General features: G+C 47.5%; 2 protein-coding genes across 3 annotated transcripts; one reads left to right on the forward strand and one right to left on the reverse strand.

Moving 5' to 3' along the window:
• The first annotated feature begins 1,504 nt into the window (after nucleotides 1-1,504).
• LOC119307633 (factor of DNA methylation 1-like) lies at nucleotides 1,505-16,868 on the forward strand. The gene is made up of 8 exons (XM_037583705.1): nucleotides 1,505-1,607; nucleotides 1,694-1,773; nucleotides 1,863-2,617; nucleotides 2,758-2,939; nucleotides 3,606-3,695; nucleotides 3,784-4,071; nucleotides 4,161-4,373; nucleotides 16,381-16,868. The coding sequence occupies exons 2-8, from the start codon at nucleotides 1,745-1,747 to the stop codon at nucleotides 16,609-16,611; spliced, it is 1,788 nt and encodes a 595-aa protein (XP_037439602.1). The 5' UTR covers nucleotides 1,505-1,607; nucleotides 1,694-1,744; the 3' UTR covers nucleotides 16,612-16,868.
• On the reverse strand, nucleotides 7,588-11,373 carry LOC119307632. 2 transcript variants are annotated; one of them, XM_037583704.1, is made up of 5 exons: nucleotides 10,921-11,373; nucleotides 10,855-10,884; nucleotides 8,638-10,505; nucleotides 8,409-8,527; nucleotides 7,588-8,313 (listed from the first exon to the last, which is right to left on the reverse strand). In XM_037583704.1, exons 3-5 carry the CDS (start codon nucleotides 10,496-10,498, stop codon nucleotides 7,753-7,755), a joined length of 2,541 nt encoding a protein of 846 aa, XP_037439601.1. In that variant the 5' UTR covers nucleotides 10,499-10,505; nucleotides 10,855-10,884; nucleotides 10,921-11,373; the 3' UTR covers nucleotides 7,588-7,752. The 2 variants fall into 2 exon arrangements, with proteins under 2 accessions (XP_037439601.1, XP_037439600.1); XM_037583703.1 differs by having other exon boundaries at nucleotides 10,855-11,373.
• Nucleotides 16,869-19,252: the final 2,384 nt, after the last annotated feature.

A 19,252-nucleotide genomic window follows, 5' to 3' on the forward strand; every position in this document is an offset into this window, starting at 1 on the left:
TTAATATAAAAATGTTAAGTTAGCATTTTAAAAAATGTTAAACAGGTACTCCCTCCGTCCGAAAATACTTGTCATCAAAATGGATAAAAGAGGATGTATCTAGATGTATTTTAGTTCTAGATACACCTTTTTTTATCCATTTTGATGATAAGTATTTTCGGACGGAGGGAGTAGTTGATAAGTTTTAATCAAGCATTTCAAAAAAATTAAATATTTATAGAAAACAATGTTGACCTTGTATTAAAAAATGATGAAATAATCGATCATGTAGACAATAATATTAGTCAAGCATTTCAGAAAAATGTTGAGCAAGTGTTTGACAAATGTTAATCAAGCATTTTAAAAATGTTAAATGTGTATAGAAAAATAATAAAAAATATTGAATGTGTATTAAAATGTGTTAGATATACCAAAAATTATAGAAAAAACAACGAAAACCTGGGAGAAAAGAGAAATAAAAAATAGATAAAAAACTGAGATGGAAACTAACAAAACCAAAGAAAAATGAAGAAAAAGAAAACAGAAGAAAAAATGCTATTGAAATCCCTTTACGCATGAGCCTTGTTAGTGCATGTCTCACTCCCTTGAGACATGCTCAGTCCTATGTTAAACCTAACAGTGTAATGGCCCTCCCCCCGAGGGCCGTCCTCCATCTCCTCCTCACCACCTGGGTATGAAAGGAAATAAACAATATTCCGGCTCTAATCTACTGACCTTCCTTTCATCTCAGTAGAGGTGTCCGTCCCCCTTGAGGGGGCCTACTGGGGCGTGAAAACCAAGAAAGAAACCAAAAAAACTAAAAAAAAAAGAAATAGTCGTCATCGTGCCACCATCAGTCGTCGAGATTGACTAGTGGCAGGGAGACCACCAATCGATCCGCGGGACCACCACCGAGCCATGACTTCGTTCGACGCTCATGCGGCGCAGCGTCACTGGAGTTAGCAGCACCTCTGGAACCCCTTCGGCCCCTTGTCCCTCTGGACGCCATCCCTATGCGTCCCCGACAACCGGAATTGAGCTCGGTGCCCTAGCAACCGTGAGATCTGCCTTCCGTTTCCCCATCCGTCGGATCCTATGAGAGCACCCAAGCTGAACCTTGTGGGCACCAGTTTTACATCATCTGGAAAAGCAACAGCAACCACGGTGTCCAAAAACCTTCTCCCTCATGCATTATAACTTTTTTAGGGCACCGAGTTTGATGGGCTGGAGATGTTCTAAAGGTAATGAAATGTCGTCCAATATACAGGTTGGGTGACGCTGTTCTTGTCTAATTGCAGCATCTTATTGAAGCCTTGGTGGTACAGCATACGTATTAAAGAATTTACCATGAAATTTGAGGTAGTTCTTAATCGCAGGAGAGAGTTACCACTCTGTAACTGTAGGCCGATAAGATGTGGACACGTGGACGGGTGCAGAGGCTTGAGGAGTGTGGCAGAGAGAGCAAGGTGGCCCGGCTGCACCATGGGTCGGACGGACGCTTACCCGATTTGGCCATTTCGTCCTCTCGATCGCCTGCTCGATCGATCACGGGATCATCATTCATTCACCTCCTCCGCCTCTCCGCTTTGCTCTGCTCGGCTACAGCACCTCGCCGGCGCCGAGGCAAGGTGAGCCCAACCCCTCGGACTCGCTCGCCTCCCCCTTCCTCCGAACGGCATTGGACCGACCGATCCTTACTGGGCAGTAAACCTAGGTTGGTTGGCGGCGGGGGCGGCGTCGGTCTGGCCAGCAGGCGCCCGGGTCCATGGACTCCGGCGAGGCACCTGATGAGCGGTACGTGATGCTTTCCCCCTCCCTGAGATTTCGCTCCATACCCGAGAGGCGGCTGCAATTGAGCGTCTTTCCTTTCCCCATTTCGGTAGGATTCGCGAGGAAGGGGGTTTCCGGAGGAGCGACCGGAGTGCCAGCGATACCCTGACTCGGCGTCACGCAGATGGAGCAGGCTCAGACGCTAATGGGCATGACCGCGGCCTCACCAAGCGCGCGAAGGACGAAGTGCCGGACTCACCGGAGCCGCCGCCGGCCGTGGGGCCTCGCCGTGTCCAGAGCAGAGAGGAGCAGTTCGTGTGGCCGTGGATGGGCGTGCTGGCCAACGTGCCCACCGAGCGGAGAGGCGGGCGGCAGATCGGGGAGAGCGGGAACCGGCTCAAGGAGCAGCTCGCCGCCTTCTGCCCGCACAAGGTCGTGCCTCTGTGGAGCCACAGAGGCCACACCGGGAACGCCATCGTCGAGTTCGGGAAGGACTATGCCTCTCTCGGCAATGGTCTCAAATTTGAGAGTCACTTTGAGGCACAGGGCCGTGGCAAACTTAGCTGGGAGGCGAGCAGGTGCCGAGGAGCGCCGGAGATGATGTTCGGGTGGGTTGCAAGGGCCGACGATCGACGGAGGCCGGGGCTGATCGGGGAGTACCTGCAGAGGAATGGCGATGTGAAGTCCGTTGCAGAGCTTGAGAGCGAAGGGACGCGCAAGACTGACAAGCTGGTGGCCAATTTGGCCAGCCAGATTGAGGTGAAGGCCAAGCATGTCCAGGAGCTTGAGTCCAAGTACAGTGAGAGGACTACCTCGATGGACAGGGTGATGGAAGAGAAGGAGCTCATGCTCCAGCGATACAACGATGGTTAGTTGGTTGCAAACTCTTTCTGTTCATATGCTCTGTTATTATGACAGAACAACATATATGCATTTCTCTCCTTTGAGCATTGGGAGGGACCTTTCAGTTATTTAATGCCTTCTGAACTTGCATTGCATTGTGACCAGAAATCCACAAGATGCAGCAGCTTGCTCGTCGGCACTCTCAGATGATTATCAATGAGAATCAGAAGGTCCGTTCGGAGCTGGATTCCAAGATGCAGGATCTTGAGCTCAAATCCAAGCAGCTCGATGAGCTTGCTGTGCGTAGCGAATCTGACATAAGGAATCTCGAGAAGGAGAAGGAAAAGGTACGCACCGGATGTCTCCCATAAAAATATGATATATGGAAATTAGTTTTGTGTCACCTCTTTTTGTTTGTTACGAATGATGGTTCATTGTTTCGGTGCTTCTTTCTAGATTACGCTGCAAGAAAAAATCACCACAAAATTGCTTTGTAGAAAATATTTCCTGTGTTCAGAACCTATTGTTTGGAGAATCATAATTACAGAGTTTTTGTTTGGAGAATCATAATTACAGAGTTCCACTTCCACTACGCCTAAACATAAAAAACCTATGTGCTCCACTAGGCTTAAACACAAAAAACACTACCCTAGTGTTCTTTCTGTTACTACTTCTTGTGCTGTGTCTGCCAGAGAAACCAAAAACATATTGCGTTAAGATGGGATTAATCCAGAGAGAAACCTGAGGGGGGGAAATGATGAGGTGATCAGATCCCATGTCCATCTGACAGAAACACATGCCATTGAAAAAATGTGTCTTTCTGTTTACTTTTTTTTTGTCGTTCGACATTTCGATCTAGAACATTTCAACAATTTGAGCAAAATGCATGGAACTTGTTTTTTAATCTCTAGAGAGGGCATCGTGGTAGGTAGGTAAACATGTAGATGCCGTTAGGTACCCCCTACTCAGTGTTTCTGCATAACACTCATGTCAGGCTGTTGTGGTGAATACAGAACATGATCAAGGCAAAATATCTCAAGATGGCAACATTGGAGCAACAGAAGGCCGACGAAATGGTCCTGAAGCTTGTGGAAAAACACAAGGTTTGTGCCTTGATATATTGTTTCACTTGACTTCTTTAGATGCTAATTCATATGACTGACTTACTTTGCTGGAAATGGCAAACTGTAGAGGGAGAAACAAGCTGCTGTAGATGAGATTATCAAGTTAGAGCAGAAACTGGATGCCAGACAAAAGCTTGAGTTAAAAATAAAACAGCTGCAGGGAAAATTGAATGTTATGAAGCATATGCCAGGCGAGGAAGACTTTGAATCAAAGAGGAAAATTGATGAACTTAGCAAGGAGCTGCAGGAGAAGTATGATGAAATAAATGAGATGGAATCACTCCATGGGGCTCTGCTTATAAAGGAAAGGATGAGCAACGATGAGTTGCAAGATGCTCGGAAGAAGCTAATAGATGTAAGGCAACTCATTTATTGTGCACTTGCACTTGTCTAGTATTTTTTTTTGTATTTACATCTTCGAGCTATCTGTCACATATGCTGTAGGGTTTGTTGGATGTCACAACTGGCCGAGCAAATATAGGCATTAAAAGAATGGGTGATCTTGATCTGAAATCATTTGCGATTGCCTGCAAACGTAAAATGGCAAAAGAAGATGCAGAAGTTACTGCCTCCATTCTTTGTTCAAAGTGGGAGGATGAGATTAGAAATCCAGAATGGCACCCTTTTAAAGTTGTTGTGGATGGCGGCAAAGCGAAGGTAATAATCTCTTCAATCTTGCTTTTATACACTTTTCTCTTCTCTAATAGCTTGTAATCTTGAGTTGCCAATTTCGTAGTGAATTTCCAGTTCTGCAAACAGTAACATGGTACGTCTATGAAATTGTGGTGAAAGATGAGAATCTGAGGCACCAACTTACTCCCCTAGATATTCTTACATTGATCTAAAGGGACATAAGTGTTGGATAAACAACAACTAGTATTCACTGAGGACCAAAGGCCATTACATATACATGTGTGGTAAAGTGCAGAAAACCCCTTATACAATGGGGATAAACCAAAAAGGGGCTATACACATCTAACACCCCCCCCCCCCTCAAACTCATGGTGGATCAACAACACTGAGTTTGGAGAGAAGAAAACTATGTTGCACTCGAGTCTATGCCTTCGTGAAGAAGTCGGCCAACTGTAACTCAGAGGGCACATAGTGAAGAGCGAGAGTCTGATCCTGCACAGTAGCACGCACAAAGTGGGCATCCACACCGATGTGCTTGGTGAGCTCATGTTTTACCGGGTCACGCGCAATACTGATAGCACCGGTACTGTCTGACAGTAAGGGAGTCGAGGTAGTAGCAGACACACCAAAATCCTCAAGTAGCCACCGTAACCAGATCACCTCAGCCGTCAACATAGCCATTGCTCGCAACTCAGCCTCTGTACTCGAGCGAGAAACTACAGTCTGTTTCTTTGTCTTCCAGGCAATGAGAGAGCCACCAAGGAAGACACAATAAGCAGACAGCGAGCGGCGATCAGAGGGATCACTAGCCCATGTAGCATCAGAGTAGGCCTGGAGCTCAAGAGAGCTGGAGCGGGGAAAGAAAAGGCGATGAGAGATCGTGCCACGAAGATAACAGAGAACACGAAAGAGATGACTATAGTGGACAGAGGTGCGTGCTGAAACAAACTGACTCAGTATGTGAACAGGATAGGAGATGTTAGGACGCGTAACGGCAAGGTAGACAAGGCTGCCAACGAGGTGACAATAGCGAGTGGGATTAGGAAGAGGGTCACCGTCAGAGGCACGAAGCTGAACACTGAGCTCCATAGGAGTCACAATAGTGCGCTCATCACCAAGAGTAGCACGAGCAAGAAGATCATGAATATATTTTTCCTGGAAGATGTAGAAGCCATCAAAGGTCGAGGAGATCTCAATCCCAAGAAAATATCGAAGTAGACCAAGATCAGTCATGAGGAACTGGTCGCGAAGGCGGGCCTTAACAAAGGCAATATAGTCAGAGTCGTCACCAGTGATGATCATGTCATCAACATAGAGAAGGAGAAGAGTCCGACCACGAGGAGACGTGTGAACAAACAACGCGGGGTCATGATCACTAGGCAAGAAACCAGCGGCAGTCACCACAGAGGCGAAACGCTCGAACCAGGCGCGAGGGGCCTGTTTAAGACCATAGAGGGAGCGGCGTTACAGACCAGACCATCAGGAGCATAGTACCCCGGTGGTGCCTGCATATAAATCTCCTCATGCAAATCGCCATTGAGAAAGGCGTTCTGAACGTCAAGCTGAGACACAGGCCAATGACGAACAGAAGCCACAACAAGGAGAGTGCGGGTCATGTGGGCCACAGGAGCGAAAGTCTCATCATAATCACGCCCATGTTCCTGCTGAAAGCCACGAGCCACAAGACGAGCTTTGTAGCGCTCAAGAGAACCATCGGAGCGAGTCTTAATCTTATAGACCCACTTGCACGTGATGGGACGAACACCAGAAGGGGGAGGAACCAGATCCCACGTGCCATTGCGCTCAAGCGTCGCAAGCTCCTCAGCCATCGCAAGCTGCCATTCAGGCTCAGTCATGGCAGCCCGATAGGTGGTGGGCTCAGCAATGGCAGAGAGACCATACCGGTCAGGAGAATAGCGATCGGGTGGGGGACAAGGCCTAACGCGAAGGTTATGGACCGGTGAGGCGTGAGAGGAGAAACACCGTAAGTAGAGGGTACATTAGTAGGATCATCCACAGCACGAGGACGACGAGTGTAGTGGAGAGGAAAGGGGGAGTGAGGGCGAAAGACTGGGAAGGAGGGTGGGGAGGGAGAGGAGGAGGAGGAGGGAGGTGATGGTGGTACTGGTGGTGTAGGGAGACTCATCGGGGGAGAGGGAAAACAGGAGGCACAGAGGGAGATGTGTCGGGAAGGAGGAAAAAAGAGATATCTTCCACGGAAAAGCTCGAGGAGGAGGGACGCGGATAGTAAGAGCGAGACTCATCAAAAGTCACATCACGCGAAATGCGCAGTCGGCGACCAACAGGATCCCAACAACGATAGCCCTTGTGCTCATCACTGTAGCAAGAAAAACACACTCAACTGACTGAGCAATCAACTTGGTTCGTTCTCGCGGAGCAAGAAGAATATAGCACACGCATCCAAACATACGAAGAGGAGAGTAGTCCGGAGAGCGACCAGAGACGCTCCATAGGAATACCACCCTTCAAGGCAGCCGATGGCTGAATGTTAATGAGGTGGGTGGATGCGGAAACAGCCTCAGCCCAAAAATGGGGTGGAAGAAAGGCGGCGATCATCATCGTCCGAGCCGTCTCAACCAAATGGCGATGTTTGCGTTCAGCAACGCCATTCTGAGGATGGGAACTAGGGCAAGAGTACCCTGCTCCACAAGAAAACCACGCAACATGTGAGAGATATACTCTCCAGCTGAGTCAGCACAGAAGATACGGACAGGCGTGGAGAATTGAGTGCGAACCATGGCAGCAAAACACTTGTATATGGAGAGAACCTCGCTGCGAGATTTCATACAATAAAGCCAAGTGTAGCGAGAGAAATCATCAATAAACAAAACATAGTAGCGATGACCCCCTTTCGAGTCAAAAGGAGCAGGACCCCATACATCAGAATGAACTAAGTCAAGCTATGTTTTCAAGGCGTCCAGGCGCTTTAAGGCGCTGGGGGGGCGCCTCAACGCCTAGGCGCTCAAAGCGTGAGGCGAGGCGACGCCTTAGACACTTATTATTAGGCGCTAGGGGTACTAATATGGCAGCCATGAGTGGACATGTAACTGATTCATACCTTGAATTTCCTGGTTGTTGAGCCCACATAGCATCCATTCCTCCCATCTTGTTTCCCATTTCTGCCTTCCACAATAGAAATCTGCATAAAGATGAACATATATCATATATGGTTAAAACTAAACTTAATTAATAGATCACCATTGGTAAAAAAACAGAGTAGATGACAGAGCAAGTGCAAAACAAGATGACAAACATGAGTGCATTACATATTACATAAACTAAGTCCACAACACAATAATTTAGGTTCACAAGTTCACAACATAAATTTAGGTTCCAAACAGGCAAACACATGATCATAAGCAAGGCTGGCCACACTCAATTCTCAATAGCCATCATCGAACTCATCGATGGTAGTATTTGTGTTGTCTTCGCCATCTTGGTCAGCACTAGTTGGATCTTCATCATCATCGGTCACATCAACATCATCTTGAAGAAAGTCTGAATCATCATCCTCTCCATTGGGGATACTTGGTTGTTGTTCTTGGTCATCCTCTTCGTCATCTTCATGAAGAAATGTTGGTGACGGAGCAGCCCTTTTGCGCTGCCTTTGGTACTGGACATTAACATTTGAGGCCCCCCTTGCCATGGTGCTAGCTCTAGGAAAGTTGCGACCTTGCAGCGACGAACTTGCACCAACAGCCTCATCAACAAGCTCCCATGAAATGTCATCGGGACACCCTCGAGCACCTTGGGGTGGAGGTATTGTTGGGTCAACCCACTCATTGCCCCAATCAAAATCCTCAATGACTAGAGGGTCATAGCTATTGCCACCCATCTTCTCACGCCTCTTTTGAAACCTATCCAAGTTCTTCCGGTTGTATGAAACAAAAACATTGTCATTCAAGAGTCGGTGTTGTAACCGGTTCCTTTTCTTGGTATGGATCTACAAATAGCAAATAGAGTGAATAAATAACTTGCTGAGATTACTTGCTGAAACTAACTTTCTCTTGATGAAATAAAGACAAAGAAGTTACTCACATGTTCAAATGCGCTCCAATTCCTCTCACAGCCGGATGATGAAGCACAAAGACTAACAGTACGCTTTGCAAACCTTTGTAGCTCAACTGCCCGACCACCATATGAACGCCACCAATCAACTAAAATGGTAAAATAAACACACACATGCATTAGGAGTTTATACTTTGTACAGAAAATAACAAGCTGAAATTAACTTCCTTGTTGCTGAAATTAACTTTAGTTCACTTACGAGGGTTTTTCTGGACCATGTTATCGATTGCCATCGGATTAGCAAAGGGTCCTCTCTTGTCCTCATAGAGAACGGCTTGTGCATCAATCTTGTTGCGAGTATTGACATCAAGTACTGTTCGTGCAAGGACATCATTAAAACAACTTCTTAGCTCCCCAATTAGGGCATCATCACCACTCTCAGCAATAGAGAAGTATTTTCCAGGGTTCAAAAACAAAGCAGCCCCATATAATGGATGATCCATTTGATTCTCCCAACGTTTGTCAACAATGTCAATGATCTTCTTGAGCAAAGCTTGCTTGTTTTGGTGGGGGAAACCTTGATTGATCTTCTCCTTTGCAAACCTCATTAGTGCTGTCATTTCTGGCATGGCAGGAATCTCATCACCATCCGCTACCCTAAGCACTCGAAGTAGTGGACCTGAAGCTCTAAGGCAGTCCTCAATTGCATGCCACCAATCTGCTGAAAGCACAATGTCTTGCACATTCAAACCGGCTGCAGTTTTGGCCAATTTGTTTCCAACCCATGCTTGACATGTAAATAGACTCCTCAATGCTTGCTTGTGCTTGACCAAACTCTTAAGAGCAAGAATGGATGTGGCAAAGCGAGTGGCTGCGGGTCTCACAAGATCCAGCCCACCCGTTGCCTTCCTCATTAGACTAAGAATTCTGCCATGCCTATAGATGAAAGTGGTGACTCGTCTACCCCGTGCAATAGGCCTCTTAAATGGCTTTAGCTTCCCTATATCTTCCAACATCAGGTCCAAGCAATGGCATGCACATGGACTCCAATATAGTGTAGGAATCCTTTCCATTAGTATCTTACCCGCTGCCTTGTAGTTAGCACCATTGTCGGTGACAACTTGGACAACATACTCTTTACCGACATCCTCGATTCTCTTCTCTAGCAAATCTGCTATCATCCGAGCATCTTGGCATTCACTTGATGCATCAACCGACTCCAAGAAGTAAGTGCCCGCCGGGCTGTTTACAAGGAAGTTGATCAAGTGGCGTCCCCTTTTATCGGACCAGCCATCTGACATTAGTGTGCAGCCATATTGCTTCCATGCTACCTCGTGCTTCACCCTCAACTTTTTTGTTTCCTTGACACAATCCCTAAGCAATGGCTCTCGCAGCTCATGAGGAGAAGGAGGCTTGTAACCTGGGCCATATTGACAAGAGGCTTCTATTGCAATCTGGAATTGCCTACAGCTTGCAACATTGAAAGGAATGCCACACGCATAGAAAAACAATGCCCACTGCATACTCACATAGTGCCTCTCTTCCGGTGTTTTTGTGCTGGACTCCATGGTGCTTTGAGAGCAACCGGAGCGTCTTTCATCGACAACATCCTCAGGTTTCTTCCTAAGCATGGAAACAATTGACTTGAGAGCAACAGATTGACACTTTTTGCCTGATATTTTTACTACAAAGGCTTTCTTGTTCTTCTTGGCTGCTGTCCCTGAACTTGGTCTTGTAGCGAAGCATTGAGCTGTTGCTTCATTAGTGGAGCTTTGAACTGTCCCTGCTACATCTACCTCCACTACATCATCATCATCATCTGGCTGTCCTATGTTTCTCCTGTTCTTTTCCAAATATTCTAACATCTCCCTCCTAAGCTGTGTGGTAGCCTTTGGACAACCCGTTGCATCCCCACCGGTGCCAGCAAGATGCTCTTTGTGTCTCTTGATCCCTCCTTTAGTTATCTTGCCACAAAGATTGCACACAACATTATTGCTGTTGCCAGGTGTCAACCAATACCCATAATTCCAGCCTGGATCATTTGACCTCCGTGGCCTGCGTTCTGGATCTTTCATTGGATCATAAGCATCACCACCCCCATCAGCTCCTGAATCTGCCATTGTGGGACTGCAAAGTGCAAAGTGCAAACAATTAACAATATAATACAGCCATAGAGGGCAGAGCCACAGAGGACAAACAGCTACTATTCTAATAATAAGCTAGTATAAAGAAGATCCACTAACCTACTATTCTAATCAGCTAACAAGGACAATCAGCATCTATTTTAATCACAACTTGCAGCTAACACTACTATAATAGAGGGCAGTGGGCAGAGGGCAGAGGCACAGCACCACATCTACACATGCATATACTAAACAGAGGGCTAGCTTAGAGGCAAAGCAGTGAGGCACAAGCAGCAGCACCATCAGAAAACATGGGCAGGTGAGGGGAAAAGAGAGGCAGAGAGGAGCCGTACCTTGGGAGAGGGCTGCCGGCGGCCGAGGAGCTTGGCCGGAGAGGGGGATGGCCGGCGGAGATGGATCTTGGCCGGAGAGGGGAAGGGCCTGCGGAGGAGGAGCTTGGCCGGACAGGGGGAGGCCGGCGGAGGAGGAACGGATCTGGGCCGGCGGCGTGAGAGACTGAGAGGAGAGAGCTCCTCTCTCTTTTCCCCTCGATTTGGAGTCACAGGTGTGTTCCCCTCTCTCTCCTGCCTCTGTTTACCCCCTCTCTCCCGCCCAATTTCTCTTCCCTCCCGCCAATTCCTCTTTCTGGCGCGCGCCAGCTGCTGGTTCCCGCTCAACCTGCCCGCGCATGTCCAGGGCGTCCAAAATCAAGCAAAGCGGCGCCTCGGACGCCTAGGCGACGCCTTGGACGCCTCAACAGCACAAGGCGGACGCCTTAGACAAAAAACTAAAGCGACGGCGACGCCTTGACGTTCGCGAGCGCTCTGACGCCTAGGCGTCGCCTAGGCGACGCCTAGGCGACGCCTTGAAAATAGAAGTCAAGAGGACGCTGAGATACAGACTCACTGGTAGGATAAGGTAACTGAGTCTGTTTGCCAAGCCTACAACCATCACAATGCAACGAAACATCACCAGAGACAGATCCTAAGACGCCTTGGTGAACTAATGAGGACAAGTGAGAGCCACAGATGTGACCAAGTCGATGATGCCACTGCTGGAAGGACGCAGAAGAGGAGGCAGCTAGAGCATGAGAGCTGGCATATGTGGTAGCAGCGGAAGGAACACGAAGCCATTCAACCTCCCAAAGGCCCTCAGACTCACGGCGCCGAGGCCCAGCGCCAACTAGAGCCTGAGTGCGATGATCCTGAACAGAACAAGAGTCGGCATCAAGAATGACACGACAGCCAGAATCAGTAAGTTGGGCAGCAGAAAAGAGATTTATGGCAAGACGAGGAACATGAGAAACACTAGGAACCGAAAAGGACGGAGTGGAAAGGATGCCACGACTAGTAACAGGAAGATGTGTGCCATCGGCAGTGAGAACATTAAGAGGAAAATCAAGAGGTCGAAGAGAAGATAAAGCAGAAGAATCAGAAGACATATGAAAAGAAGCTCCAGAATCCAGAACCCACGAGGATGTACCTGACTGAGTAGGCTCCGGCGGGGGCGGAGTGGTGGTGGCAGTCACAGCGGCAACACAATCCGTCGAGGGAGAACCAAAGGAAGCCAACATGCACTTGAGCCGCACAATATCCTGGTTAGTGAGCGACGAAGTCGAGGAAGACGCACGAGTCCCACTAGAAGAAGAGCGTTTCACGTCTTTCCGCTTCTTGTGACAATCAGACTCTGGGTGACCTGGCCTGTTGCAGTAGCCACAGAAGGTGTGCGAGCGCGACCGACCCTCTCCTGAAGAAGGAGGATAACTCGCCCCCCTGGAGGTGTGGGCAGGAGCGGTGGAGTGGTGAGGCGAGCAGATGACACAGGAGCTCGGGCAGCAAGAACCGTGGGAACCACAAGCAGACCAGCAGAACAAAGGCATGTCTCCTCAGCACGAATCTCTGCAAGCACCTCCGAAAAAGCAACACGACCACGAGCAAGTAGGTGAGCACGCCGAGGCTCAAACTCGGGACGAAGTCGAGATAAGAACTCATGGAGGCGATGAAACTCCAAGTCTGACCGCACAGTCTGGCAACAACGGCAAGTGCCACAAACAACTGTCCTGAGAGAGTCAAGTTGATGTCAGATGGCAGAGCTCTATGATTAGAACTCATCAACAGAAGAGTCACCCTGCTGAAGAGCGTGCTCCTGACACACCACAAATAAGTAGAGAGCATCACCAGATGGCTGATAGCGCTGACAAAGATAGGACCACATCGCAGCAACAGTACCGAGACCCATGAACTCAGATGCAAGCTGAGGTAAAAACTCACAGTGAGAATAGCAGCAGCTCGAGCATCATCATTGCACCACTGAGTGTAAGCAGACAGATCATCTCGATAAGTAGAAAGAGCATCTGAGTAGGCGGATACCTGCTGATCATAAGCATCAACTGCAACATCGTCAAGGGCCTTGGCTGTATCCGGATCAGCCTGAGAAGTATCAGCAGCAAGAACAGGCGGCACCGACGGGATAGGAGCCACAGGAGCAACAGGGCAAGGCGGACAGGGAACCTCGCCAGAGAGAACACCCCACAGGAGAAGACCACGCATGTGGATGCGCATGAAACCCACAAACTTGGCATAGTTGGTGCCATCAAAGATCACCGAGCACCGAGGAACAACCACATAGCCCGACGAAGACATGACGAGCTCACTGTTTTTTTGGAATGGATTGCTACACGGGGTCAACCAGCCCAAGGAACAGCCAGGCCGAACAAGAGCAGGAGCACTCTGTACGAGCGGCCAAGCGAGAGATGGCCGAGGCGAGGAAGGCCAAGCGGAGCAGGGGGTGCCGGCGGCCGGCCGGCAGGAGGCGGCGGCGGCGGCCGGGCCGAGCCTGGCAGCGGAGAAGGACTGGGCGGCCTGGTCCGCGGCAAGAAGGACCGGCAGGAGGCGGCGGCCTGTTGCAGTAGGCGACCGACAGGAGGCTCGGCCTGGCCGTGGAGCAGACCGGGGCGGCCGGATCCGCGGCAAGAAGGACCGGCAGGAGGTGATAACCCACAAGTATAGGGGATCAATTGTAGCCTCTTTCGATAAGTAAGAGTGTCGAACCCAATGAGGAGCTAAATGTAGAACAAATATTCCCTCAAGTTCTATCGACCACCGATACAACTCTACACACGCTTAACGTTCGCTTTACCTAGAACAAGTATGAAACTAGAAGTACTTTGTAGGTGTTGTTGGGTAGGTTTGCAAGAATATAAAGAGCACGTAAATAAAAGCTAGGGGCTGTTTAGGTAAAGAAGCAATAAAGTTAGTATAGCGAGTGTGGAAAAGTGGTGGTAGGAGTTGCGAAATTGTCCCTAAGCAATTGACTACTTTACCAGACCGATAGCAAGTTTTATGTGGGAGAGGCCACTGCTAGCATGTCATCCCTGACTTGGAATTCTATGCACTTATGATTGGAACTATTAGCAAGCATCCGCAACTACTAACGTTCATTAAGGTAAAACCCAACCATAGCATTAAGATATATTGGGCCCCCTTCAATCCCATATGCATCAATTTCTATGCTAGGTTGAAGCTTCTGTCACTCTTGCCCTCCAATACACAGTCCTATCAACATACAACTAACCCTATGGTGTGATCCACGCGCACGCTCATATGATGGGCACCAAAGGACAACAACATAACCACAAGCAAATTAAACCAATCATAACAATTCATCAATTACCAATAGGACAACGAAAATCTACTCGGACATCATAGGATGGCAACACATCATTGGATAATAATATGAAGCATAAAGCACCATGTTCAAGTAGAGGGTACAGTGGGTTGCGGGAGAGTGGACCGTTGTAGATAGATGGGGGAAGGTGATAGAGATGTTGGTGAAGATGACGGAGGTGTTGGTGTAGATCACGGTGATGATGATGGCCCCGGTGGCGTTCCAGCGCCACCAGGAGAGAGGGGGAGAGAGCCCCCCTTCTTCTTCTTCTTCCTTGACCTTCTCCCTAGATGGGAGAAGGGTTTCCCCTCTGGTCCATGGTCTCCATGGTGTGGGAGGGGCGAGAGCCCCTCCGAGATTGGATTTGTCTCTCTGTCTCTCTTTGTTTCTGCGTTCCTGATTATGCCCTTTCACCGTTTCTTATATATCCGGATATCCGTAACTCCGATTGGATTGAAACCTTCAACATGATTTTTTTTCGGAAATTAGCTTTCTTGCGGCAAAAGAAGAGAAGCAACTGCCTTACGGGGTGCCCACGAGGGTCAGGGCCGCGCCCCCTGCCTCGTGGGCCCCTCGAGCATCATCTCGCGTCGATTCTTCTTCCCAAAAATCATAAATATTCCAAAAATATTCTCCGTCCGTTTTTATCCCGTTTGGACTCCGGTTGATATGGATTTTCTGCGAAACAAAAAACATGCAACAAACAGGAATTGGCACTGGGCACTGGATCAATATGTTAGTCCCGAAAATAGTATAAAAAGTTGCCAAAAGTATGTAAAAGTTGTAGAATATTGGCATGGAACAATCAAAAATTATAGATACGACGGAGACGTATCAGGAGGCGGCGGCGGCCAGGCCGAGCCTGGCCGTGGAGCAGACCGGGGTGGCCGGATCCGCGGCTAGGAGGGCCGGGGCGGCCGGATCCGCAGCGAGGAGGACCACGCGGAGCTTGGGGCGAGGGCGACCGGCCAGTCAGGAGGCGGCTGCGACCGGGCCGGACCAGGCCCAGTGGGCGGATCGGCCGGATTCGCAACGAGGAGGGGCAGATGCGACAGCGGCCTAAACGGGCAGCGAGCACCAACAGCCGGACGGCAAGGGGACGGATCGGGGGAGGAGCTAGCACGGAGTTGCAGCGTGCGGGAGAGAGGGGAACCTAACATCTGATACCATGTTGGATAAACAGCAACTAGTATTCACTGAGGGCCAAAGGCCATTACATATACATGTGTGGTAAAGTGCAGAAAACCCCGTATACAATAGGGATGAACCGAAAAGGGCTATACACATCTAACAATACGTAGCAAAAATTCTCACATTAGTAAGAAGGAAATACCTAATCTGTTGATCAAAGTATTATTGAGGTAGAATTCTGCCACAGTACAAAGATTGGACTTACCAAGTTAATGTCTCCGAATAGTGTTATATTCTTCGAATCTTGCTGTATTTGAGCTTGTTCCGTTAATATTAGTTGCATTACCAGTTCATATCCTTGCAAAAAAGAGAGGAGGAAAACAAGAAACTGTCAGCCACCAAGTGTCACCAGCTATATTCTTGTGTTCGTTGACTAATCTAGTTTTTCTTGGGAGTTTAAAAGATCTTATTTTTCATATCATGGCGTGGTTGTAAGCTACCACATGATGGTCTTCACAATTAATCAGTTTGCCAGTCATATTAGGCTGTGCCATGAATAATTATGTTTTTGTGCAATAGTTAATATTCGATGGATGCTTGATGAACAAATCTGACAATTCGGTCATATGCTTACAGTAACTGGTTGGCTAAGTTTCATTTACTTAAGATGGCACCTTGTGCAGAGTTCAGTACCTTGTGCAGAGTTCAGTCATATGCATAGCATCTTATTGAAAAATAATTGATTTGTATTTACTCAAGACTCGCTTTCGTCCTTTTGTCACTTTTCTCTGAAGTTGACGGTCAGTTCTATACCAGTTAAGTTATATGTAATTCGTCAGCTCTAGGAGCAGAGTGCATCTAGTATTTGCTGCTGGACTCGTGTGTTGGGCAATGGAACTTGTGACTAAAATGCTTGCCACAACACAAGCATGAAATGGTTGGTCCCTGTGTATGTGTATTTTGGTGTAGTTTTTCACCATGATGCATTACAACATAATGAACGTGCTTTACACTAATACTCTGTTCATATCCGAAATGAAGCAATGTCGTTTATCTAACGGTGTGTATGCTTTGTTTGTCAGGAGATTCTCCGTGAGGACGATGAGAAGCTGCGGGAGCTGAAGGAGAAGTACGGCGAGGAGGTGTGCACCCTGGTGACGAAGGCGCTGCTGGAGGTGAACGAGTACAACCCGAGCGGGCGCTACTCGGTGCCGGAGCTGTGGAACTTCAAGGAAGACCGGAAGGCGACACTCAAGGAGGTGGTGGAGTTCGTCCTCAAGCAGTGGCGCGCCCTCAAGAAGAGGAAGCGCTGAGCTGAGCACGCTGTTGCGACTGAAGCAGAGTAGTGAGATACCGAACCTAGAGCAGCTGCTGCTGCACTGACGTCCCATATTCCTATTGTCTGATGAACAAACAATTTAGGTCTGACACTGATAACCTTTGTCTGTTGTGTTCTCTCATGAACGATGATCGACTCTTGATGTTGGTGAACCTACGGTTGGTTGTCGGAGTTTAATGGCCGGATTATTCAGTGAATGCTGCTAATTTGAGATTCTGAAGTGGCATTTTAGGACCATGTATTTTGTGTCAGGCTGCTAATCTGGGTGGGTGATTTGGCTGGTGTGATTGCCTGGTGCTCGGTATGCCTAACAATGATCATGCCCCTTTCTGGATCGGAGCAGTTTCGATAGCTAGGGTATGGTTCGTCGCAAATCTCTGAAAAGGGGGGAAAGTGCAGCACGCGTGAACCATGGCATATGCGCCATAAGAGGAACTGCATGTGTTTTGATTTGGCTCGCAGAAGATGGATGCTCATTTCAGGTAAAGCCACTGGCTTACATAGCTCAGCGGAAAACGGTAAGAAGGTAAACAGTACGACACGGTGAAATTTAACAGTAACGGTAAATCATGTTTCAGCCGTTGGATCGTGCCGCGAGCCTCGATCTGGACCATCCGTTCACTGAAGGCTTGAAAACTGCTAACTGAAGGTGTTGTGGAGGCCCTGGAACAGAGTTTGGTCTGACAATGCACCCTTTGCTGCTATGCCTAATTTGAGCTCGGACGCCAAGTCTGGTACGTAGTTATCTGGAATCAGACAGAACCCACTATCTCGCCATGTCTGTTGCCGCCGCCATTGCCGGGAAACTGTCTCACCAATCCGAAAAAGTCTGAGCATCTTCAGTACTCGGATTAGACACAGTGTGCATAGCCAGGACCCTGCTACTCCATCCAAGACTTCGCCCAAGTACGCACTCTGGGTACACCTTGTTGAACTAGCCCATGCGCGCACGCGCGTACAAAAGCCTTGGAAGGGCCTCTACTTTCCACTCTGAATGGGGGTTGAATTTACTAACTTATAAAATCATCCCAAATTTTTATGGAGGTCGTCAAACCATTGTTTCTAACTCTGATGAATTACTAACTCACGCTTCCGGTGCAAGTCGTTGAATTATTCCTAGCACGTGCGCACGTATATACTCTCTCCGTCCCATAATGTAAGATGTTTGATGGGACAGAGGGAGTACTAGACATACAAAAGGTCGCTTTTTGTTCCATCCCGTTGGTCCATGGTGTCCCGTCCCTTTCCAGATGAATGTAGTAATAATATTGAGAGGAAGATATATTGACTGCAAGCCCCAGCTCCAATCCGTCACAACCAATCAACCATGGCTCTCTTTCTCATGCCCTGCCGTGCCGTTAATTCACCTTTATTTGACTCACGAGGGAAAATGCGCGATAACGAAGAAACACCGTTTCATCAGCCTAGAAACCACCAGATTATTCATGTGCAAAATTTTCTTCGGTACAGCTTTAATTAATTTTTTTTATATTATTTGTAATTGAGTGGTTTCTCAAAAAAATAAAAAAATTCAAGGGGCAACCATCATTTTCATCTAACAGTACGTGCATATTGAGATTGCAGCTTATCATCAAGATATCTTCAATATTACTCCATTCAACCCGAAAGCGACACAGCATGGACCAACGGAGCAGAAACAAAAATGACCTTTGTTATGTACTACCTCTGTCCTGGTTTATTAGTTTCCTATGTAATTTGTGCTAAATTTTGATCAAAAATTTAACGAAAACAATATTAGTGCATGTCAACAAAAATTATATCGTTGAATTCGTATTTAAACATAGTTTTCAATGATATAATTTTTGGTGACATGCATGAACATTTTATTGGTTAAATTTATAGTCAAAATTTGACACGGATTACAATAAGGACCAATAAACCAGGACGGAGGTACTCCCTCCGTCCGGGTGTATAAGTCATTCGCGTAGTTCTAGGTCATCGATTTGAGGAATTAAATATGTGTTATATGTCATGAAAAGTATATCACTAGATTTCCACGCGGATGTAGTTTCTAAATATATATTTTTTGTCACATATAATACATATTTAGATAGTTAAATTATCGACCTAGAACTACGCGAATGACTTATACACCGGGACGGAGGTAGTAGTACTTCTTAAAGCTTGATATCCTGTTCGGAGTGCCAAACAATCCATTGACTTTGACGACTTTGATGGCATCATTTCTGGACATCAGCTAAACCAGCGTTGCAAACCCTGTTAACTCGTGGAATCTGAAGAGTTGTATGCACTTGGTTTTCTGTCCACCAAGGGACGACACACGACTTCACCATTTGGAAGATTGGTGGAGCAAGAGTATTTTGAACCGAGATAAAGCTTGCCTTTCACAATTTATTTGCCGAAGTGATGATTTGTGGAATGTGTGGAAGGAGCGGATCGGACGAACCTTCAACGAAATCACACTTACTATTGTGCTCGATGTGGTTTATCTTGTAAAGGAAGACGTTGACCAAAGATGGTTAGCTCTCACACTAGATATGAAGTTCACGTTCTTCTTTTTCTTTTCTTTTCTATCTTTTTTTCCTATCTCCATGTAATATTTTTGTACTCCTTTTTTCCATGTCCCTATGTTG

Source organism: Triticum dicoccoides, chromosome 5B (genome assembly GCF_002162155.2).
Source record: "Triticum dicoccoides isolate Atlit2015 ecotype Zavitan chromosome 5B, WEW_v2.0, whole genome shotgun sequence".
NCBI classification, from domain to species: Eukaryota; Viridiplantae; Streptophyta; class Magnoliopsida; order Poales; family Poaceae; genus Triticum; species Triticum dicoccoides.